Source organism: Adiantum capillus-veneris, chromosome 5, assembly GCF_014529385.1.
Source record: "Adiantum capillus-veneris isolate H3 chromosome 5, ASM1452938v2, whole genome shotgun sequence".
Lineage (NCBI taxonomy): Eukaryota > Viridiplantae > Streptophyta > Polypodiopsida > Polypodiales > Pteridaceae > Adiantum > Adiantum capillus-veneris.
The window spans coordinates 59,714,765-59,739,325 of record NC_140935.1 but is presented as its reverse complement, the minus strand read 5'-3'; the positions used below and the strand labels follow the sequence as shown (position 1 = coordinate 59,739,325).

The 24,561-nt window shown below is 46.2% G+C and overlaps 1 protein-coding gene across 1 annotated transcript in view; it reads left to right on the top strand.

The window, feature by feature from the left end:
* Positions 1-7,950: 7,950 nt before the first annotated feature.
* The window catches only part of LOC147457376 (putative xyloglucan glycosyltransferase 5), a 36,161-nt gene continuing 19,550 nt past the window's right edge, over positions 7,951-24,561 (top strand). The window contains exon 1 of the mRNA XM_086512267.1: positions 7,951-9,104. Within this exon, the coding sequence (XP_086368393.1) occupies positions 8,391-9,104 (714 nt within the window). The 5' untranslated portion in view covers positions 7,951-8,390. The remainder of the gene's footprint in view (positions 9,105-24,561) is intronic.

The window sequence follows — 24,561 nt, the reverse complement described above, 5'->3', positions numbered from 1 at the left end:
CGTAGGACACCTGTTAAGTACATAAGTGGCACACATGATGGCCTCAAGCCAAAAAGAATGCGGCAAAGCTTGACTTTTGACCATACATCGTGCCATTTCCGTCAATGACCTGTTTTTCCTCTCAGCAACACCATTTTGCTGAGGTGTATAAGGCACTGTACATTGGTGTTTTATCCCACGGCTAGCCAAAAATGCATTAAATTCATGAGACATATACTCCCCCCCTCGATCGAAACGAAGGGTGCCCATAGTACATTTCGAGACATTTTCAGCCATAGCCAGAAATTGTTTGAAGCACATAAAATTTCAGACTTCGCTTTAAGCGGAAATACCCATGCATGCCTGGAGTAATCATCAATGAAAGTCACGAAGTACAGGTAATTTCCCAAGGACGGAGTTTGCATGGGCCCACAAACATCACTATGCACAAGCTGCAACCTGCATGTGGCCCGAACTGAACCATCCTTTGGAAATTTAGAACGCTGCATCTTACCCAAAATACAGCCTTCACAAACATGTTTGACAGGTGCTTCAAGAGGCGGCAAAGAAGAAACCATATCAGATTTCTGCAAACGCAGCAAACTGGCTAAATTCAAATGACCAAAACGTGCATGCCAAAGTTTTGCATATGAAATAGCCCTTGAATCTGCAACAGCATTTGCAAAATTTTGTCCACACTTGTCATACAAAGTGAGCTCATACAGCCCACGACACAAAAGCCCAGATACAACAATTTCATCACCAAAACTGAGATCATGAACTGTACATCTGTCATCCACAAATTTGACTACAAGTCCAAGTCTAGCAAGTGCGGATACAGACAAGAGATTCTTCTTAATCCCAGGTACATAAAGTGCATCAACAAGTGTGAAGGAACTGCCATTAGCAGCAGTGAGCACAATCTTTCCAACTCCCTGAACTGGATAAGAGGCGTTGTTGGCACAAGTGACTGAATTCCCATGAGGGACAGACTCGAGAGAGGTAAACAATTCACGATGTGAGGTAATGTGCTTTGTAGCACCACTGTCGAAATACCACACATGTGAATCTGCAGCAACTGACAAGCATGCATCATGGACAGCAAGATTGTAAGTGCACTCTGCGCTAAAAGCCCATTGTGTATCAACATCAGCATTACAGTCTCCTTTCACAGAAGAATCAACAATGGCTGCATTTGTAGTGGAACCAACATTTGCAGTGGAACCACCCTCTTTCTTCTTAGCCTCTTTGGCCTTCAACTTAGGACACGACTTGATCAAGTGATCATTGGCTTTACAATAATGGCAACGCATCTTCTTTTTGCCCTTATCACCAGAATTTCCAGACGAATTGCTGTCAACAGAAGCATTAGGAATAGAATTTTTGCCACTCGCAGCAGAACCATAAGAAGTGGCTGCATTACTGTTACCACCCTTTCTTTGAGAAGCAATAAAAGCCTGTTCAACTGCACACTGCCTAGTCATGTTTTTTCTAGAAAGTGACTCTTGCAACAGCAATGTGCATAATGCATCAAACTTGACAACTTCAGGATTTCCTTGGGTCATCAGTCTCCAAGTACTAGCAAAAGTCTGGTAGGAATCTGGTAAGGCATCAAGAACAGTCTGCACAAGGAAACTGTCTGAAATGACTTCACCTACAGAAATAAGTTGCTCATTGATATCCTTGACACTAGCAAGGAAAGTGTCCATATCATCTTCCTCATGCATAATTTTCGACTCTAGCTCTTTACGCAGCAAAGCAATTTTAGCCTCATTGCGGCTTGCATAAAGACTTGCTAAAATATCCCAAGCCTGTTTTGCAGATTTTGCTGAATGGATGTGAGGAACAATGGTGCGCTTCACAGACAACGCAATCAATGCATGAGCCTGCGCATCCGTAACATCCCAACGAGCTTGTTCTGAGGTAGGCAAAACAACTCTAACAGCTGCAATCCTTGCAGCAAGACCTGCAACATCCTCAACATCTCCTACATCCTCAGAACCAGGACGTACATCAATGCCCTACACAATGTTCCAGACACCCTTTGACGCAAGAACATGTTGCATCATATAAGCCCACATAGGGTAGTTGTCCCCATCCAACCTGTCCTCAGCAGCAAACATCTTGAACACATCTGTGTTGTTGTTGTCAGCCATGGTAAATGATGCACCTAATGTGAAAACTACCCAAAAATAGAGAAACGGAGCGGGAACAACCTGTGCTATATAGCACAAACCGTAGAAGACTATAAGGCACCTGTTATGCAAAAAACGGCACTGACAGAAATTTTGCACAAAATGACGAAATAGCCTGTGCAGTACTGCCTGTAGTGGAAACGGAGGCCGAAATGAGCCCAAATCAAAATTCTGAGCAGACCGAGCTCTTCGAGTTTTGCCAAAATATTTGTCGACCTGTGAATGCTCGCCAAAGCTCACTGAAGTCGGAGAAAGTGAGAAGGCGTGTGCTGGAGCAGCTGGCGACTAAGCTCGGGAGGACGTGACCTGCTCTAATACCAATTGTTGGAATTAGGGTTGTAGGGAAACACACACAGCTTGGAGAAGACGAAGGAAGCTCAAGGCACACAATAGAGAGTGTGTTACTTAGTGTGCAATGGAAAGATATATAGCCCTAGAGTGATGGGCGTATATACAATGCACGGGGGAAAAAACATCCTAAAGAGGGAAAAAATGCCCCGGCAGTCCTAGTGTGTTCACACACATCACTACCACATGTATATGGTAACAGCCAACTCTACTTCCAGAAGAATTTCCAACATTGCAGAAAGATGTAAGCTGGTGTTTCATTAGCTATTCAAGCCTTGTTCAAGCTTGGTAGTGTGCTCATCGATTTAACATTCTCTGTCAAATTATCTGTCCTTTTTTTTTATTGCATTTCACTTTGAGAAGAAGTGAAACGTGTCGACATCATTTCCCAACTGCTTTGTGTGAGTGTGCGTGCGTGCGTGTGTGTGTGTGTGTGTGTGTGTGTGTGTGTGTGTGAGAGAGAGAGAGAGAGAGAGAGAGAGAGAGAGAGAGAGAGAGAGAGAGAGAGAGAGAGAGAGAGAGAGAGAGAGAGAGAGAGAGAGAGAGAGAGAGAGAGAAATGGTCTTCTTTTCCATTCCTCTCCTCAGAGTTTTCAGCCTTGCTATTATTCAATGATATAGGGATTAACAATTCCTCTCCTCAGAGTTTTCAGCCTTGCTATTATTCAATGATATAGGGATTAACAATTCGGGATGTGGTCAAAAGGGAAGAAGAGTTGATGGGAACCGATGTGTGCAATAGCCCTAGGCATTTTGCACGTGATTATCCAAGCTCAACATTGCAGAGAGAGGACACAATGTGAACTCTATTTCAACAAAACTATTTGCATATGGCAGTCGATGCGCTCGATAGATTTTGAGCCCCACGTCCTCAACGACTTCTCACAAGAAGGCATTGTAGAGGAAGTTGTTCTTCAAGGTAACCTTTGAACCCTAGCTTTAGTGACATATTTACATTGAGATGTCTATCTCTAATGATTCTTTAGTTGTGATCATGTGAGAGATAAATAGACTCTTCCCTTTTTTGCAGAAATAGAGGCTTTCGAAAGTGAACGAGTCACATACATCAATTAGACATTGTATTGTATTGCTCACCAACAAAATATTTGAGGTGGATTAAAAAAAAAACATTATTCAATTCACATTTCGTAATATCACCTCATGAAATTAAAAGAAAGGTCAAACTTTCATACGTGAGAATCATGCCTAAGCTCGCCTAAAATATAGCTCAAGGTAGCTAAAGAGAGAAACATTAACTCCACTTGAAGAGTAGAAGCATCCATTCAAAGGTGAGAGGCATCCCTTGAGATACAATGCTGCAAAAAAAATTCACAATTTTCTTTAATCAACATGAAGTGCTTGTTGGCTCAACATTTCATGCAAGCAACAACCTTATGGACTAATGGGTCAAGTTATCACATATTTACACTTGCATATTTGTTAAGTTTCCCTTCACTCAAATTGTGCGCGCATTACTAATAAGGGCAGTAATGCATGGCATGTTGCACGTGTGATGAAAATGGTATTTGTGCAAAAATGGGGCCACAAAATTTATGATCTCCCCTCAAACTCGATTGAATCCCTACCATTTTGATGCTTCCTTCTCAACATGCCAATGAGAAGAGCTCGCTTCATAAATTTTGGAGAGACACTGTTCAAAATCTCCTTTTGTAGGGCAATCACTTAATAGCTGCATAACACCTTTTCAGTGTTTTTGCAACTTTCATAGTATGGAAAGTTTAACTTGTGTGCTTCTTTTTTTCCTATAGCTTCTCAAAGGTGAGTTTTTTTTGGGTTGCAAACATCTTCAAATGTACAAGGTACTTATTAGGTCAACACCATGTCTTGGAGTGTACATTGTATTAGTGCTTTATGCAAAATTGAGCATGATTTTGCTTTAAACCTGAGATTGACTTTAACATCACAAATGTGTAATCTTTCTTGCTTAAAGTCATATGTATTCCTTAATGGCTCAAAAAATATTAAAATGCGTCACTTCTTGCAAGATGCTCTTTCACAAGCACTTCAATGAACAAGTGGATCTATTATGGGATGCGCCAACAAACTGAGAGAGAGAGAGAGAGAGAGAGAGAGAGAGAGAGAGGAAAATGCAAGAGAGATGCATGGTGGGGCTAGAGCGTTTTTAGGGAAACACAGATGGTGTCCATGTGGTCTGTTGGAGCTTGGTAACACCATAGCCTAGCCTCATTTTGTTGCCCACCATGGCTCTATGACAAGCCATCAAAAAGGGCACCTCGTTGAAGTATCCATTTTGGAATCCATGTCAGACCTTTGCTTCTTTGTTGTCACATTGCACGATGTCATCGTCACCTTGTTTCGAAATGGATTACTGCTTGTCTTCCTCCTCATGCTGCTATGCGTAGTGGAACCCTCACCCTTTTTCTTCATAGATTAGTCCTTTTCCTGCAATGTCTAGCTTCAATTTGAGTCCTGGCCTCAACCTCAACCTCAACCTGAGCAGTGCCTTGGCTGGCCATCTCCTACAGCTATCGCTGCTAATCAAGCTATCAATTAAGGGCCGAGGCATGATTGGGTGTGAGAGGATATTCGAGCCATCTACAATTCTTTGCTTCTAGATCTTCCTATCATGGGGCACAAGTGCACATACATGCACTCTACTCTCGATCAATCCCTTGTGTGTGTTTAAAATGGAGGTTGCCACCTATCTTACTCTAGATTTGTCATTGATAATGGTGCTTAGACTCCTAACCTTCCATATTTAATAAAGAGACACATGCTAAGCTTTTGAACAAACTATAGAAGGTATGAAATCCGATGTAGCTGTGGTAATTCATCAGCATTATTTTATATTTTATTTGAGTGGGAGTCAAAAGAAGCCAGTCGGTGGAGTTCCTACATTTATTTACTTGGTGAGCCAAAGGTCCTTTTTGGACTCTTTGAGCCCATAAGCAACCAAGTGGCGCATAAAAAACAACATGATCGACTAATTAGAGCAGCTTTATATTTGGAAATAGAGTTGCAGTTAAAAGCGAGCGAGCAGCTACAGAAAGGGATGGGATTTGTTTTTTTTATGGGATGGGAGAGCCGTCTCCAAAGAAGAGGAAGTCAGCGAGCAATGCATCAATAAGGAAGACAATGAGCTATAGAAAAGAGACGGCGCTAGTGAATCTGGCAAAGGACCAACGAGCGGCCACCGCAAGAGGCGAGCAAATTGAAGAAAAAGTCATCATCTGCAGGGGATGTTTTTCAGTGCACAGTAATTGAAGAAAAAACAGAGAGAGAACAAGCAACGGCAAGAGGACAGCGAGCTGCATAGGGAGGAAAACAAACAACGAGCAGCGTTGTTACAAAGAACTTGAGGAAGCTGGCGGCTGTTAGGGATTCTGAGCAAAGATGATTGATAGGATTGTGCAAGCCGATTTTGAAGGAGGGAGAAGCACTAGCAAGATTTTGCAATTGTGGGAGTGCGGATTATTTAAGACGAGTTGTTAATAGAGGAAAAACATGATGAGCAAGGGATATAACGTAGCGTAGAAGAGAAGGTAGGTTTGGACAGAGATAGCGTAAGCAACGTTTAAAGACAAGGCCGCATAATATAGAAAGGGAACCAAGAGTGGGTCATGAGGCCGTAGGAGAGTGGGTCATGAAACCACACGTTGATGAGTGCTGGCGAGATTTGGAAGGAAAAAGCGAGCAGTTGTAGGGGGTGAACAACACAAGCTAGGGGGAAAGCCGAAGTGAGGGAATCATCAGGGAGGGCCTTTCTTCAAATGCAATCACCTATGCTTGCACCTTGAAGGCATATTGTGGCCTTGTGGAAGGCCTTCACATGCGTGAGGGAGTTCATGATGGGATTGATGGCCAAGGACTATTGAAAGAGCATGCCTTGCTTGGTAGTGCTTTGGTCAATATGGAGCTTTGGTGCCCTTATATAAGCACAAAAGGTTTTTGATAAGCATCCGAAATGTCATCTTCTGCTGCAGGACATTGATTGAAGGATATGCAACCATGGTTGTGGCAAGAACGAAGCTACACATTGTTCTTAACTTCTTCCTCCTCATATAGCTTGAGGTGTTACCGTAGCCATGTATTGTGCCCAATCTGTATGCCAGCTCTATCTGCCTAGGACTAGGAGGGGGGTCACAATACAACAGTTCAACCACGACTTACACCAGTCCATATACCGTCTATAACGTAGAACATAAAGTTATCTGTGCCTCTCTTTAAGTTTAATCCATCCCTTGGATCTTTTGTATTTGTATCAACGTGTGTTTTGTGTGTGACAGAGAGGACATATATTCATAACAATGGATGTGTTGACTGCACAACCACGACTCCAGCTCAACAACACTGCAAGGTCCGTTACTTGCATCCAATTTTCCAAGTCTATGCGTTTGCTTGGCGCAACACATAACACTACGGGACAGGGCACAACTTTCGTTTCTTATAATTTCTGGAGAGACCACAGTGCCAACTCTCCACCATACTTTTGTATGGCACTTCTGCATGACGTGCACTGTATAATTAGCATTTTCACTTTGTGCCTGACTGCAACACAAAATGTTTAACTATTCACATTGCTTTTATGTAGCTTGACTCAAACATTGTCCTCCGGCTAGCACAATTGGATGAGACACCCGTACACGATTATTAGGTCGGTATTGCAGTTCAATTTTAATAGTGTGTTGATGCTTTTTGTATTTTTTGAGTTTGCCAAAGCTTCCTTAAGTTTAGTTTAGCCACACGTTAGAGCACGTAACTCTCTCTCTCTCTCTCTCTCTCTCTTCTACGAAAAATAAAGAAAAATTGACTACGCTTAATTCAAAATAAGATGGGTGTCTAAAAGATGGGTCCATGATTTAGAGACTAAATGTTCGATATTATTAGGCTGAATGATAATCTGGAAACAACTACCAAAGTAGGTTATAGGTTAAGTTTGTAACCCTTTTGCTCGATTCAATTACCCTTTTTAGTAGCCCTTTGTTGTATAGTCAACCCTATGGGACACAACTTGCTTCTTCCCAAAGCTCATCAAGTCCCAAGCCGAGCTATTACTGGTGCCTATCAATTGGTTCTACTCATATGCTTGTGTTCCACAAAACCCGAAGCGACAACAATCAGAATTAACTAACCAAGTAACCAACTACGCTCTAAAATCTATGAGATTATGTACGACAAAGGCCCACCAAGCAAGACTATTTTATATCTTAAAAGCCTTGGCGCTGGGTGAGATCAAGGGTTAGTGTGGGTGGGGATAAATTTTCCCTATTTCTTTGGGAGCCCCACTAGCCCATGGTGCTCTAATCCAGTGGACGATGCTAGTTGTATGAAGCCCCTGAGCGATGAGCGTGTGACTCAGGCCTAGGACTGAAACCTTTTAAACTTGCGGTTGGCTTCATGTGGGGCCATTGCAGAGCTCCCCGTTTAAAACCCCATTAATTCACAGACAAGCGATGATGCTCTCTCTCTCGGAAATTCTCTCTCCCCCTGCGAGCCTGAGTCTCTCTTCTCTCTCTTCTCTCTTACCTCCACAGGTGTCTAGCGCAGTGCAAGTATTTCCGCCAGAGCTCACGTTCTGAGGGCGTTTCGCGCACTCCCCACCGAGCTTGCGCGTGAAAAAGGCTTCCCAACTGCTCTCTCCCTCTCTCTCTCTCTCTCTCTCTCTCTCCGAGTCCTGTGTGCGCGAATCGCCATTCTTCGTTTCTAACTGCCGACCGAATATGCTGCTACTTGCGTCGATTCCCCTCCGTAGCTGCTGTTTTGCTGGTGGAAGTGAAAAGCTTTCTCTCTCATCATTGCCTCTTTCTATCCCAGCCACCGGAGAGAGCGTATGATCGCAGGTCTGGGCAGATAAGAAGGCGTTGATTTTACCAAGGAAACGCCCAAAATGCCGCCCTTCCAGTTTGTGGATTGGTGGGGAAGGGAGTCGCACCATGGCACATCTGTAGTGGTGAAAATGGAGAACCCCAACTGGTCTGTGTTGGAGCTGGAGAGTCCCGATGGGGATTTCCAAACAGGGAACAAAGAGAGGGGACGCAATGCAAAGCAGCTCACATGGGTACTTCTTCTCAAGGCGCATAGAGCAGCTGGATGCCTTGCTTGGATGGCTCACGGGCTGTGGGCAGTTCTTTTCGCAGTCAAAAGGCGCCTTTCTACCTCCCCTGGCTCTTCGTCCTTTGCAAACAGACCCCGCAAAGGTAAGCTCTACAGGGCCATAATTTTCGTCCTCGCATTTGCCCTTCTGATGCTTTGCTTCGAGCTTGTCGGACATTACAAAGGATGGCATTTCTACACCCCTCATCTGCGCATGCCTCACTCACCTGATCTCCAGAGTCTACTTCAGTCTGTCTACTTGGCATGGCTTTATGCTCGAGAGCACTATCTGGGTCCTTCCTTACAGGCTTTGGCGAATGCCTGTATTTTCATGTTTCTTCTGCAATCGGTTGACAGATTCACCCAATGCTTGGGTGCATTGTGGATTAAGGTAAGGCGAATCAAGCCCTTACCCCATTTGGAGTCTTTTGAGCTTGGCGATGTAGAGGATTCTGAGGCAGAATACCCCATGGTCCTGGTCCAGATTCCGATGTGCAATGAGAGAGAGGTAATTTGCGATTATCTCTTTTCAGTTGAAGAAGTGTGCAACCTCTTAAGGAGCTGTTGGGTACTTAGCAAATGTGCCACGAGAGAGTGTTTTGAGTTTAGAGAGAGCTTTTTTCTTTCTGCACTTATGGTCTCCTTTGTTTACATGCAAATGCATATCTAGGCAATTGTCTGTTTGGCCTAAGCTTTTGCATGAAGACAAGTAATTGATTGCATTTTTACTCTTGCGCCAACATGCATAATATTAATTACAACACACTCTATCTTGATGCCCATGTCCTTTATCTTTTAAAGAGGGTCACAAGCTGTCTTAGAGGCGCACGTTTTTAACTTGCTTTTTCTACTACCTGGGAACTGCAAGAACTCAATCGATTTTGCGATAATGCAGCCATGCGACAAGCAGCCATCGTAATGAGTCATCGGTTGACAATTCTGCTTGTTTGTTGGTATAGGAATTTCTGATGATGTCAATGTCCACGATGCTAAAGAAGAATCACAAACAATTGGATTACAAGTCAAAGTTGGAATGCAGATAGATGAGAGGAGGAAATGATTGAGGAAACCCACCATGATTCAATTTTTGTCTTAACCACAGTGCTTTGGTAGATGTGAAGAGATGATTAGTGAAGAGGATGTGCATTCAGCAAAGGAATACATCAGCCATATTCTTGTGATTGAGGAAATAAGTTAGGTATCAAACATAAAGCATCAACAAAGGTGTATCTCCTAGTATTTAAGTGTGAGATGCAATGGAATTAAGAGGTTTGGTAGAATCGAGCAAATCACACAATCAGAAATACTTTTCATTAATGAATGAAACCTTGGGTATTGATGTTTTCCTACTCAAAGTCAATAGAGAGATGTATAGAGAGATGGATCTCTCAATGTAGATAGTCACTTCCATGTGGAGACATGCAAATCTGAGAGAAAGAGAAATGTGTGTGTGTCAAAGAGAGAGGACTCTAGTGGACACATTGATTGGTGTGTGTCTTCCTTAGAAAATGAGGTATTTCCTTTTCATTGCATAACATATTATTCATAGATGCTCTATCTCAATGCAAGACTCGACTTGACTATGAGGAGATTACGCCACTGCAACTCTTCAAGATGCACTTGTGGGGCTGATTTGATGCACCAACCTGAATTTACTCGATTTAGATTGCAAAAGACTACCACCGTGAAGTTATGGGGCTGATTGTGAGAAGATTCAAGCGATAGAAGTAGTCTTCAAGATTAAGATCTGATGGAACATGGTGATCTAACTCGATGTGGGCTGTTTATGGCCACCATGGAATAGGTCCGGGGATGATATGCACATTCAACGTGAGCGGGATCTATGGATGAATGCTGGTCGCAAAAACGCAAATGTGGCTACTAACAACGAGATTAGAATGAGTTGGGGACTAGATCAACATGTTGTATTTATAGTAAGCTGCACGTTGGTGTTTTTGGATGTCTACCGAAGTTTTAACGCTTGTCAAACACGCGTACTTTTGCTTCCCTGGCTCGGATATTGAACCAATCACGAATGCTTGTAGAGCAGATGGATGCCTTTGCCAATGCCGATGCCCGTGATAGTTACATGCACGCCTATGCTATTCCCACGTGGTTGGATCGATGAGAGCATTGCCAAACATATGATGAAGCGTACCTTTGCCACCCCCGGCTCGGACATTGAACCAATCATGAATGCTTGTAGAGCAGATGGATGCCTTTGCCAATGTCGATGCCCATGATAGTTACATGCATGCCTATGCTACTCCCATGTGGTTGGGTTGATGAGAGCATTGCCAAATAGATGATGAAGATTGGCATATCCTTTGGATTGTCCATGAAGCGTGGCGAGTTCTGTGTGTGATGTCTGCGGAAGTTGCCATGTACCTCATAGACAAAGGCTCCTTGAAGGGTGAATCTGGGCTTATCTTTGGATTCACCTAAGTATTGTTCATGAAGCGTGGCAAGTTCTATGTGTGATGTCGCCATGTAACTCAGAGACAAAGGCTCCTTGCACTCTCCTTTAAGGGTGAATCTGGGCTTATCCGGGATTCACCTAAGTATATTTTTTAGTTGTATAGCTGACATGTAGACTTCACGTTGTGAAGTTTTTGTCCTAGTTACAACTAGTTGATATTTTGCTAATTCTTTCTGATTTTGCTAATTCTTTCTATCTTTGGTGGTGCGTATGCCCTATCAACTACCCCATTTTTGTGCTAATTTTTTCGAGTTAATGCTTCTTTTAGTGCTAGGCTTCATTATGGCTGAGTCTGCCCTTGATCTCCAGAGTTACGATAGAAACTTAGCTCGTTGACCTTTGTGTTGATGTATACTCATGTGTGCGTGTGTGGTGTCTGGGAGCATATTGTTGGTACCTCTACATCCACTGTTGGGCACTGGCGACGTTAGTGGGGATGTCGTGGTATTTAGTCAATACCATGCATGATGGAGCTGATGGTTATATTGTCTTGTGGGTGATTACCATAGGTGTATACGTTGCACTTTTCTTTAAGGGTGAATTTGGGTTTATCTTGGATTCATCTAGGTATATCCTCTTGGGACTTCTACTCGGTTGTTGGTAAGCTTTGGATAAATCCTCCTATCTGCAACGTATGTGGTTGTGAAGGTAGTCTCACGAGTGGTGTCATTCTTGTTGTGATTGCGCCCGATTTTGGATCTATTGGCTCTAGATTTGTGGCTCTCAACCATTAAGATGTAGACTAGAGGACATGGTCTGTTGCCAAAGATGTATCAATGATGATCTAATGCATGCTTCAGATTGATAGATGTCTCCGTGGAGTTGGGAAAGATGTTGTCCAAACAATTCCAAGATTCCAAGCAGGTAAGCTAATTTGGATGTCGCCTTTCCTTGTTGTTCTAATAAATCTTAAGACTCATGATCAACAAATGTTTTTGACTCATGTCTGCAACAATGCGACTTGTAATGTTGAAGAAGTAATTGTTATGAATAACCACTCAAGAAGTTGATCAAGTCTTCCCACCAAGGCAACTACCTTGTTGTAGGTGCACTACAATTGTAACCCTTGGTATTCAGTGTTTGCGACTGCTACACGCAAATGGGACTCTTGTTCATCTCTTCTTGAAAGAAACAATTGACAAGGTAGTCTCCTAAAGCGAGGGAGGAAACCAAGTCAAGCAACTGGATGCGCATGGTGTCACTAATGCACGCGTCTTGCAACAAGTGATACAACACTGATTGTGGCAATTAGTGAGCCATCTAATGCAAATCTCCTATTTAGGAGAGCCTTTACGATACGTTCTTCAAGGTCTATAAAATAGACCTTCACAAATCTTTATGTTTTACCACATTGCCTATTGCTTGGCAAGCACCAAGTAAGCTTAGAAAGAATTCGACAAACTATAGGATCTTGCTTGTAAAGTTTTAAACCTTGACTTTTGTTACCCAAAAGCACAAAACGTTCCGTCGTGAAGCTTGAGAAACCTTAAGATGTTAAAAACTCTGAAACGTTTTTGGTGACTTTGCCATATATAGATAAAGGTGACTTAGAGTTTTGGGGAAACGGGCACCTGTTTAACGGTGATTGTTGTGAAGAATGTTCCACATCATCGAAGAATATGGCATTAAAGCTAATGGATGTGCCACATTAGCTAGTAATACTCCACATTAGCATAAAAGCTAATAAATATGCAAAATGAATTAGAAATGCATATGCAAGGCCATTGTGGCCATACAACTATGGGATGAACATTGCAACCTAAGGTGCAACCATCTGGTAATGACATATCTCCAATACCTCCCATGATTTTCCGGGATGACTTCATCAATGTGCTCTACCATGCAACAAATCCTTTGGTAGGTGGTACACCCTTGTCCCTCATTGATACTATTGATAACTAAGGTCTTAAACAAGACTTGAGAAATGAATGATCCTTTTAGTTGATAGCACTCTTTTATCAAATCAAAATAGAGATAATATATACCCAATGTAGACCTTGGATTTCATTTTGAATTTGACCTACATAGCGAACTTGTGTTGTGAGAGGCATCTGTAACAGGCTTGGACACTCTAAGCGAGAAATCAATAGCAATACACGTGAGAAACTTGAACAACATAACTTGAAAGAGATAGAGAGAGGAGTGTTATGTCCCGCTTATTGGAGAGCGGATCTGGTCTAAGACAGTGTCCGGGCGAACGTAGTGTGAATCCACCCGGCCAGTGTGGCCGGCCACTTTTATTAAAGGGAGGCCAAGGCCTCATTTAGTTATCAACCTTCATTGGTAGAGTGCCAGTGGTTAGCTCGTGAGGCTAGGAGTGCGTGAGGGAGGAGGTGAGTGCGGGTGGTATGGGACGCTTGGTCTTACAGGTGCACGCCTACATCCTGGGACGCTAGCCCTATCACGTGGGAGGTAACGGATGGTGGCTATGGTCGGGTGGTTCGTTCGACGCGTGTTTGAAGGCAGTTCGTGTAGCCGGGAGATCCAAGCCATTGAAGAACGGAGCTAACCTGCAGATCTCGGCTGAGGAGCCTAATCCCTAAGAAGCAGAAGCAACAGAAGAAGAAGAAGCAGAAGAAGTTGCTACCAACCTATGAGACTCCGTCCGATGGGGCCCAAGTGACTAAAGGCATTAGAGTAAAGCACCCAGAAGACTAGCGTGGAGAGATGATGACGTGGCAGTTGCCGTATAGATATCTGAATTCTGTGTTGACATGTTGACTTGGTAGACCAGTACGGATTTCGGCAAGATGCGTTGGCTGTGCTGACGTGGTAGTTGTACAGATTTTCATGAGATGCGCCGGCAGCTTTTTTAAGCCAGTTTTTGGGATCAAATGCGTTTGAGCTTTAAAGCTTGTCATGTAACTGCTTTTCATGGCCAAGGACCTATAAATAATGAGCCAAGGGCTCATTCTCTGGCATGCTTCCGGGAGAAGGTGCAGAGTCTAGAGTACCGGCGTTGTATTGAGTTCAAGCAATATAAAGAAATACCAAAAGAGGCATCAACCTTTGGGGCCAGTGCTCTCTTGGGGTGGAACTCCGCCGCTCCCCGTCTTGTGTCGTCTATCTCTTTCAGTTTAGTTGCTATTTGAAGTGCTAAAAGTCTGTTCAGTCTGTTCTTTTTCGTTGGCATGTGGTGCCCGGTCTCGTGACACTCCGAGTGTTCGTTTCAAGGAGAGTCGCATGAAGGGGTAGAGTTTTGCTTCTAGATGCATTGGCCCCAAAGGCTGGTGTCCCTTTTGGTTCTTTTTTCTTTATTACTTCGTAAAGGTACAACAGCCGGAGGTCTCTGCTCCTTTGCTCTGCTTCCATTGAACCTAGAGAGAGAGAGAGAGAGAGAGAGAGAGAGAGAGAGAGAGAGAGAGAGAGAGAGAGAGAGAGAGAGAGAGAGAGAGAGAGAGAGAGAGAGAGAGTTTTAACGTTGTCGGAAACTATCCCAAGAGACCTTAAAGATCTAGCCGACGAGGAGTTGAACTCAAGACCTGTTGTCACAAAGTGATGACGTGGCGGACAGCAGAAACCCTAATTTCCGGAAATCGCGGAGGCTGATTTTTTTTTTTGGGAAAATGATGAGCGACGCAAATTTCGCTTTTTCTCTACTTAAATGAGAAAGAGAGAGAGAATGCTTTTGCTTTCATGTTTTGACTCTCTGTGAGAGAGAGAGAGCAATTGCTTTTGATTTGAAGCTTTTGGGGCTCTGCTTTTGGGCATCCCTTGTAACCTTTAAATTAGTGGTGAGGGCCTCACTTCTCAGAGCATCTGGACGCAGAGTCTGAGAGTGAAACCCTAACCGCTCTCTTGTACTTTGATGATTGATTAATACAAAAAGAAATACCGAAAGGGGCGCCAGTCTTTGGGGCCAATATCTCTAGGCACGGAACTCTGCCGGGCCAGTGCAAATCTATTGTGATCTGTGAATTGTTTTGAAGTGGTTATTTGGTGCTGTCGCGGTTGATTCTTGACTTGGAGTGTCCAAGTCTGTTACAGGCGAAAGCGATGTCAAACTGCTGTATGAAAGACAAAGCCTTCGAAGCATCTGAGTATCCTGAAAAGTATCAAACTTGATCGAGTGGCCACCTTCCTTAAACTCTCGGACTTTCTTGCTTTTACCTTTCAGGCGGAAAACTTGACCATATCTTGCTTAGCAGCACTTGCTCTTTGAAACTGGTATCACCGCAACACTGTGACTTGACACGGTTTACGCTGGTAGGTGCGACCGCCGCAAAGGAACCGACGGGCCATGTGCGGTTCTGACAACGGGACGGCGAGAGGAACGCAAAGCAACTGCCATGAAAAGCATGCGGGTGCCTTGTACTTTGTCTTGAAAATCCATTTCGTAGAAACCACCTTCCGCTTGTTGGGCCTAGGAACCAAAGTCCAGGTTTTATTCCGCTCGATAGCATCCATCTCTGTCTGCATGGCACGCTTCTAGCAATCATGCTGGAGTGCTTCCTCCACCGAGGAAGGCTCAACTGGTGAAGCCTGAATCTGAGACATGAGTGCAAAGTTCACGAACTCTGCGCCATCATAAAATTTGCCTGTCCTTGAGGCGTGCAGAATGTCGAGGTTGTCCAGGGCTTGGCAAGTCTGGTAGCTTCGTGACTCCACAGGAAGAAACCGTAGAGTAAAGCCAACCATGTACTAACTTCCCCTTGCGAGGTGGGACCGCCTCCACCGAACGAAAACCATCATCCATATCAGAATCGAAATCTGACATGGCATGATCGGGTGAAGTAATTGGCTGTGGTGTAGAGAGTACAGGAACAAAAACAGGGATAGAGGTAGGATCAGGTGTAGGAGGTGGATGAGGAGGAGGTAGGGAAGGTATAGGGCCTGGATGCTTCCCCCTTTGTAAGTGTGCTGAAAAGCTCCATGATAGTCACATCACGGCTAACTGTGGTAGTCTTATCGTCTTGTTGTGAAGATCATAAAGCCGTATCCAGCAGACTCTTGTGAATAACCCAACAAGATGAGCTTCTTCGCCTTGAAGTCTAACTACTGTTTCTTCTCCTTTGGCACATGGACAAAGGCCGGACACCCAAAAACTTGAAAGTGTGAGACCGAGGGCTTGTGCCCGTGGCCCCGTAGTAAGCCTAATAAGGAGTCATGTCTTGCAAAGCGTGGGTAGAAGAACGGTTCTGGATGTAAACCGCCATGTTGCACGCCTCTGCCTAGTAAACCCGGGGCAAGAAGCATGCGCAAGCTTCGCACGAGCCATCTCCATGATAGTTCGATTCTTCCGCTCAACTACTCCGTTCTGGGAAGGAGTGTAAGGAGTAGTCAACTGGCGTGATGCCCTCTGACTTACACCACTGTGCAAAGTCCTTCGAGGTGAAATCATCCCCTCTGTCTGAGCGAATACATTTGATGTGCAAGTCCTTCTCCTTTTCAACCATTGTCTTTCAATTTCGAATTAAACTGAAAGCCTCCGACTTGAGCTTTAAGAACGAAGCCCAAGTGTACCTGTTGAAATCATCCACAAGAACAAGCAAAAATTGTGAGCCAGAAAATGGAGTGCTCATCGAGCCACATAGATCAACGTGAATCAATCCAAGTGGTTCCGAAGCTCTGTTGGATGCCTACTTCGGAAAGGCAACCTTGTGTTGCTTGCCCATCTGGCAAGCCCCGCATACGCCTGATGAGGAGCATATCGCTGGTAAACCCCTCCAGCATAGAGGTCCTAGCAGCCCGCTGAAGCTGCTGATAACATAGTTGTCCAAATCGTGCATGCCATAGAGAAGAAGACTCCCTGGTCAGAGACAGAAGAGCAGTGAGGCGGTATAGAGAACCATCGCACTCACCGCCTGCAAGGATAGTACCTGTCGTAGAATCAGAAATGGTGATTGTGCCACTCCCAAAGTGTATGCTAGCTCCCTTAGAGTCCAAACTCAACACAGAGAGGAGGTTGAAGGCCATACCTGGAACGTAATGCGCCTCCACCGAATTGAACTTCAGGTCAGAGGTAGAACAAAAAAGGGTAATCTAGCTTGTGCCAGACACTTGAATCTCATGGTTTTTACCCATAGTGACGGTCTGCCCATGAGTCTCCCTGAGAGAGCTAAACCAAGACTGTTGGGAAGTCGCGTGAGTGGTGGCTCCACTGTCAACAACCCAAGTACCTGATTGCGATGTAGCAAGAGCGGGGCCCCCGTCATCGCGACAAGAGCAGTCCCCGCCATCTCGTGAGGCTACAACTGCAGTCAAGATTGTCTATTTCTCCGTGTTGGCCTTGTCTCACTTCTTCTTTCTGAATTGTGATTCTTTGTGCCCTTTCTTGTGGCAATGGTAACATTTGATTTCCTTGTTCTTCTTCTTCTTAGCGTTACTTTCTTGTTACCTTCTTGAGCTATCAAAGCTCCTTCTGCATCAATAGCACCTCCGACTCTGAATGCGAGTGCCCCTCCATCTGTCTTAGGGAAGGAAGAATCTCGTCCCAGGTGGGAAAAGAGGTACGTCCAGATGTGAGCAAACTCTGAAAGTAGGGATCAAAGCGTGGAGGAAGCTTGAATAGTAAGAGGCCAGCCATGCGTACCAAGGTGATGTCGCCTCCGGCAGAGACAAGGTTGTCCTAGACTTCCCGCATGCGGTGGGTCAACCCATCGAGCGAGTTGAAATCCTTGAACTGGAGGTTGTACAACTCCTGTTTAAGTGTGATTCGTCTGTCAAGCGAGGTCTCCTCAAACTAGTCAAGAATCCGTCTCCACAATGGATGTACATGCTCCACTTTGGAAACTTCCTTCGTGATGTGGTCCTAGAGGTTCATCATAAGAAAGGTGAAGATTCGTATGTCCCGATCCACCCACTCGTCGACCTGGGCTTGAGTGGCAATGGGAAGGGAAGGCAGAGTAGCCAAATGGGTGAAATCATTCAACCATTCCCAGAGTCGATGGTAGGCAATGATTGTGCGGTCTCGTGTCCTCCACACATAATAGTTGTGTAAATCCAACTTCTTCTCCTCAGCAAACTGAGTGAGGGCATAATTGTTGGATGTAGTGTCGGCAGATGCCGATGTAGGCGCGTAGATGTGGAAGTGGCTGTAGTCGTCGAAGACGTAGTGGCCCCCTTCTTGTACAGTTGTTGTTGTCCCTTCTACTTCGGAGTCTACATGTCGCATGCTCAAAGAGTAGTCCCAGAGGAATATCGAGAAGATCGCAAGTCGCCTATGAAGGTACTCTCTCCAATGCTGTAGAAGTCCAAAATAACCGCGCAAACAACCACTTGATGGTGTCCTAACAAGCAAGGGAGCGATCAACCGCTCAAAGGGTAAAAATTCAGTGTGCTGTCTGCCCTAAAAAACACTGCAAAGGGTGCTGAAAACGCTACTGTAATAGAGATTTCAGCGTGCCTGCATGCCACCGATTGGTACGGGAGTGTCGCAGAGTGTCAGAGGAGGGAGTTACCGCACTTTTCAGCCGTCGAGGGGCTGAAAACAGAGAAAAAAATGCAAGTAATAAGTACCAAATGTTGCCGATTGGGTGCAGATACATGTCCAAGGTGTAGATCTACGACTGCCTGTCAGTAGAAGGGTCTCCCGTACAAGTCTTGGCCGCTCCCGATCGTGCAAGAGGCTTAGCGTTTGCAGAAGACACAGCAACCTCAGAAACGCAGCAAGCGCACAAAAAATGCAGCAAGAAAACGCAGATCTGTCCAAAAAACGCAACCTGGTCTGAAAAAATGCACTCTGATCTGATACCGATTTGGGTGCGTTTTTGTTGCTGGAGGGGAGCTCTAGAGAGGGAGGTTGCAAATCAGGCTTGAGATGGGAAAACGCTGGCTGTTTTGCAAAAATGCAAGGGGTCCAAAAAACGCTAGGTGAGATCTGCAGTTTCTTTGCGATGGAATGGTGCATATCTGCTAGCGCTAGGCCTTGGGGAAGATCGATGCAAATTCTTGGGGTTCTAGCGACTGATACCATGTGAGAGTGAGCAATGGAAAGGGTGTGAGCCACGCGCGTTGAAAACGTTGTGGAGAGAGAGAGAGAGAGAGAGAGAGAGAGAGAGAGAGAGAGAGAGAGAGAGAGAGAGAGAGAGAGAGAGAGAGAACACAAGTGCTCTGCAAATGATGCTCTCAATACACAATCTAAATGACTATAAGACCCTAAGCATTCTATTTATAGAATCTTAGGTTGAGGCAGGGCAAAACGTGTAACTGGTGCAAAAAACATAAAAGCCCAAAAAATGGCTAAAAATGTGTGCACCCAGCCAGGCTCTAAAAATAAACGGCCGAACACGTGCTAAAGTGTCCGCCCATGCAATCTACATGATGTGCGATGGCCCTCCTAGGACAATCACTAGCCGTACTAAATGGCGAAGCAACGGTGGTGTAACTCTAATGTCGTGCTGGATTTCAACTTGGGAGTCCAAGTGCGTTACAGCTTAAATGAATTTGATATATGTGCTCTCTCATGTGTGTGATGTTTGAGTGCATATCTAAAAGACAAAATAACTGCAACATGTTGGTCTTGTTCACCTAAGGGTTAATGTGGATATGATAAGTAACAAGATTTAGTCAATCCTGATATCTACTAGAGATCGGTGAGATTTGGATGTGATTGCTAAATATGTTACGATGATCTTGATTCTCATCAAAGATCTCGACGAAGATAGTGATGTGGATGTTCGGTGACTCTCATCTTCGTGCAAGTACTGGAGATGTGTTGTCTAGTGTGTAGGTACTTAGAGTCCGTGTCTATTGAAATGGTGCTGGCTTATGTTGGTTTTGCAAGCATAATCGAGGGCGATTACATTTCTTTCAAGAGGGGGGTATGTCACTAATCACGTGGCATGACCTAAAGGGATGACTAAGGACAGAGAGGGGTCAGGGCCCTATGGAAAGATGCAGAGAAGTGCCACCAACTTGCAGAGCCTAGCCGAGTGACTTGAAAATAAAGACCAAGGATTTATTAAGTTATTCAAACTTATGGGTTCCCATCCGACAGGGCCGCACATTGCTTTTGGAAGGCCCATGGCCTATAAATAAAGTGTCAGGGCCTCAATCTCAGATAGATACGCTTGGGAGCTCTGCTGAGACGAGGACCCTCGGACATTGTACTTTGTGAAGCAATAATAATAAAGAAAATAAAGAAAGGGTTGAATTTTTTACTCAACTGATCCCACAGACGCGCGCTCGTTGCCTGTTGCCGCTCGCCCTCCCTCTCTCGCCAGCACCCACCCCCCCCGCGCCCTTGCGCCGCCAGCAACCTCTGTTGCGCATGCACTGCCTCCCGCCCTCCCCTTGCCGTGCGCTGCCACTCGTTGCCCGCCATCTCCTCGCTGCCGCTGCCGCTGTCGCTACCCTCACCCTTTTGCCATTTCCAGCCCGCACCCCCCCCCCTTCGTTATCTTCGTTCTCTGCCACTCTCGCGCCGAAGGTCTCTTGTGATTGGCTGTGACAAGTGCTAGTTTCTGGACAATGCTCGTTGGGGCTCTTTTGCAGAGAAAATTTCTTTCCGTTTCTTCTCCGACAGAGCAGCAGACACAGATGGAGGCTCAAGCTCCGCCACAGAGGGACTCTGATGAAGTCCCCTCGCCCGACCCCGCTGAGCCCACCATTCGACTTGCTCTTACTCCGATAGAGCAAGCGAGCCTAGTTGCAGAGGTGGATCGTCTGCAGGCGACTTCCGTCATTTGCAAGATTCTCGGCACCAACCCAGCATAGGAGAGCTGCGTGACCTTCTCCAGGCTTGCCTTCTTGCAGAGGTGGGCAAGATCTTGGACGTTCAGTTCCTCGGACGAGGCTACTATCAGATCGAGTTTGAGACCTCCAAGATGGCGTCCAAGGTCATAGCTATGAGCCCCTTGACCATCCGAGCAGCTCGAGCCCACTTTCGACAGTGGGGACACGGTTTTGACCCTGCTTCAGATGTTTTGGTAGAGGAGGTAGACCTTCCCATCTCTGTCTGCTTTCCTGGTTTGCGGAGGGAGTATCTACCACTTTTGTCCAGGCGCGTTCTGGTTAGGAACACACACTCTCGCGAAGGTCATCCTCCTTCCTCGGGTGAGTGAGGGTTGGTTTAGACAGAGCGTGGAGTCTTCGGGCCTCCCGAACCAGTGCTTCATTTGTCGACAGATAGGCCATCTTGCGAAGGCTTGTCCACGGAGGAGGCCCCGACCTACACCACAAACTCATCCCCAGCCTACAAGGGCTGGCCAGCAGCCAGAGGCAGAGAGACAGAGCACACCGGCAGAGCCACCCTTCGAGCCCCAGCTCTAGTGGAGGAGGGATGGCAGCAGGTTCGTGGTCGACGACGGCAGGGGCCACAACCAATGTTGCCAAGAAACGCGTTTCTTCACTCATGAAATGTACGAAACGTTTCAGAAACGTTTTTGTATGAGTGAACGTTTCAAAGGTAAAGTCAAGGCTCATGTTAGATGTAAATCTTGAAGCCTCTTGTTCTTTGTTTCGGTCATGAAATCCTCAATGTCATGAATGTAGCTTCTGTCTTGCTTCTAATGATGAAAGTTAGTCCTATTCTCCCTCTTTTTCATGTCTAATTGTAAGGTAATGCTTAAAACATAGATCTCAGCTTATACCACTTAAACTTACGTACATTTCTTTAGTTTGCACGAAACCTTTGTTTTGGTGTTTCTTTCTCGGATGAAACCGTTTCGAAACTTCTGAAACTCGTTACAAACGGAACATTTCGAAACTCCGTTGCAACTATGGCCGCAGCGACAGCTTGACACTCAGAGTGGTCCTCAGGTGCCTGCCCAGCAGGAGTGGGTTCCCACGGGAACTGATTAGGTCCTCTTGAGCAGGACGAGGTCCCTGTTTCAGCCCCCACCTCAACTTCACCCTCGACAGCCCCTCCTCCCCCCTCCTCCCCCCCTCCTCATCAACCTCCCCCTCGCCTCCTGCTCCTGCCGCCTCTCCCCCTCGCCTCTCTCCCTTTGCTGGTCCCCCCCTCCCCCGCTCCAGTTCTACAGTCGACCCAGGGGACAGGGCCATCTCCGGCTGCTAGGAGATCTCTTGGCAGCACCTTTGCCACGAGTCGCTTGGCGAGAGAGGGACAACCTTTCTTGCGACCCCCTCTACAGGTACATACGTCTCCCTTTGCAGCAGTTCCTCGTGGTCTGACGAGTTTTGACATTCCACGCCGACCTCTTCTTCCCTACCTCCCCCTGCTTCTACATCCCCCCCCTCCCGCTCCAGTTCCACAGTCGACCCAGGGGACAAGGCCATCTCCTGCTGCTAGGAGATCTCTTGGCAGCGCCTTTGCCACGAGTCGCTTGGCGAGAGAGGGACAGCCTTTCTTGCGACCCTTGCTACAGGTATAGATGTCTCTCTTTGGAGCAGTCCCTCGTGGTTTGACGAGTTTCGACATTCGGCGCCAATGGGACTTCTTTGCCTACGACTTTACACGTTTTCTCGGCGACTTCTCATCAGACCTTGAGACAGCCTGCTTCAGGGTTCATGTTCTGTTCCTTGCAGCTAGGGGGATAGAGGCCTTGGACTCAGCTGTTGGCTTCTCTTTTCCCCTTTGCAGCAGGGACCAGACTGAGTGGACTCGACTTAGTGTTGGAGTGGCTGCATACACAGGCCCTAGAGTTCTCTCACCACATGGTGAGACCTAGGAGTTACAGACATGCTTCAGACTTTGTGGCCATTGGCCAAGTTTGCGGTGACCCCTCTAGATGCAGCAGGATGTAGACACATTGTGGTTCACTTCTTTGCTGATACGCAGTGCTCGCCATGCTATGCACACATTCATGAGGACTCTGGACAGAGGAGGTTGCATTACGTACGACTCGGTCTACTTGGGCTTGGGCCATGCTCTCTTTGCAGTCACGCGTATCTAGAGGACTCTCGGATACGGATTACTCCCCATCCAAGCCAGCCTCGAAGATAGCACGTTTAGCTGCTGCGGCAGCATCTGTTCTCTCGCTCCCCATGAGGATCGTCTCATGGAACGTGCAGGGACTTAGGTGGGCCCTAGTTTCAGTGTGAGAGGGGCCGATTGCGTCAGGAGCTTCAGCGTTGCCTTGTGGGGGGAGAGATTGTTTTCCTTATGCTACATGAGCATCATCTATGTGATAGCTGCATTAGACGATGTGGTCAGCTCTTGCGTGGACGATATGATACTTATTGGTCAGCTGCTTTTGGACCTTGAGGCATCCAAGGTTGGGTATGTATGACTATTGCGGATTCTTTGTAGCAGGCCATTGTGGATAGAGGGATTATTGTGCCAGGCAGGGCTCATTGGATCACTATGCAGGTTCAGGGTTGCCTTGTGGGCTTCCTGAACATATATGCGCCCAATGTGGCGAGTGCACGAGCAGAGTTTTGGTCACAGATTGTTGAGTCTCTACCGCAGGCAGAGCAGGTGCATAGGGGGTGACTTCAACATGTTGGAGGACCCTTCTGACAGGATTGGTGGCAGCCAGGCTACTGTGCATGGAGTTGAGCTTGCAGCTTGGGAGAGGTTTTGTATGACTGAGGGTTTCGGATGTGCGGGAGCACTCTAGCTTTGTGAGGTCCCTAGACAGCCTGGCTTTCTCTCGCTCGGACCACAGAGTGGGAGGAGTGAATCTATCGCGGATAGATCGCTTCTACACTAGTGACCATTTCTGTGACTTGGGTGGGACAATTGGCATTCTGGCAGAAACTTCCTTCTCGGACCATGCACCAGTGATCCTCACAGTGGCAAATAGACAGAGGAAGGGGAGCACGATGCTTCGCATCCTTGAGAGGGTCTTGCTGGACTCTAGACTTAGAGAGCGAGTAGAGGCTCTCTGGACACAGAGCTTGGACATGCAAGATTCTCCTGTTGACAGAGTGGCGACAGGACTAGCTCAACTTAGCCGCTTCTTTCTCCAAGAGTCTTTGGCTCGCTTAGCTGCAGCGAGAGAGGAGGAGCAGCATCTCAGACGGGGCTTTACTTCCTTGTAGAGGATGCAGGAGCAGCATCCAGACAGTCCTTGGTTGGAGGAGCAGTTACAGCAGGCTCGCTAGGAGCTTGTCAGCACAGAGGAGCAACGCCATGAGTTCGCTTTCCATCGACAGACATCTCAGTGGACATAGGTGGGTGACAGTGACTGGTGCTTTCTTCGAGGCAGTGGGACCTCGGCATACGCATGCCAAGGAAGGTGAGTTGAGGAGGCCCGACAGGGCAGTTGCTTTTGAGCGAGAGGACATGTGTGCAGTTGCTATTGACTTTTACCGTAAGTTACTGTCTGTAGAGCCTCAGTCAGAGCGTTAGGATGCATGCAGGGAGTGGGTGTGGGCACAGATGCCTTGCCTTGTGACTGAGGAGATGCGTGAGAGGCTTGAGTTGCCACTTCAGCTTGAGGAGTTGCACACGGCTCTTAGTGCACTCCCCCGTGGTAGCTGTCCAGGTGAGGATGGCTTGACTCCCAGTTTCTTCTTGGAGTACTGAGACTTGCTTGGCCCAGATCTCTGTAGTGCTTCTCAATACATCTTGCACACAGGAGAGATGCCTGACAGCATGAGTGAGGGTCTCATCTACCTCATTCCCAAGGAGGGTGGC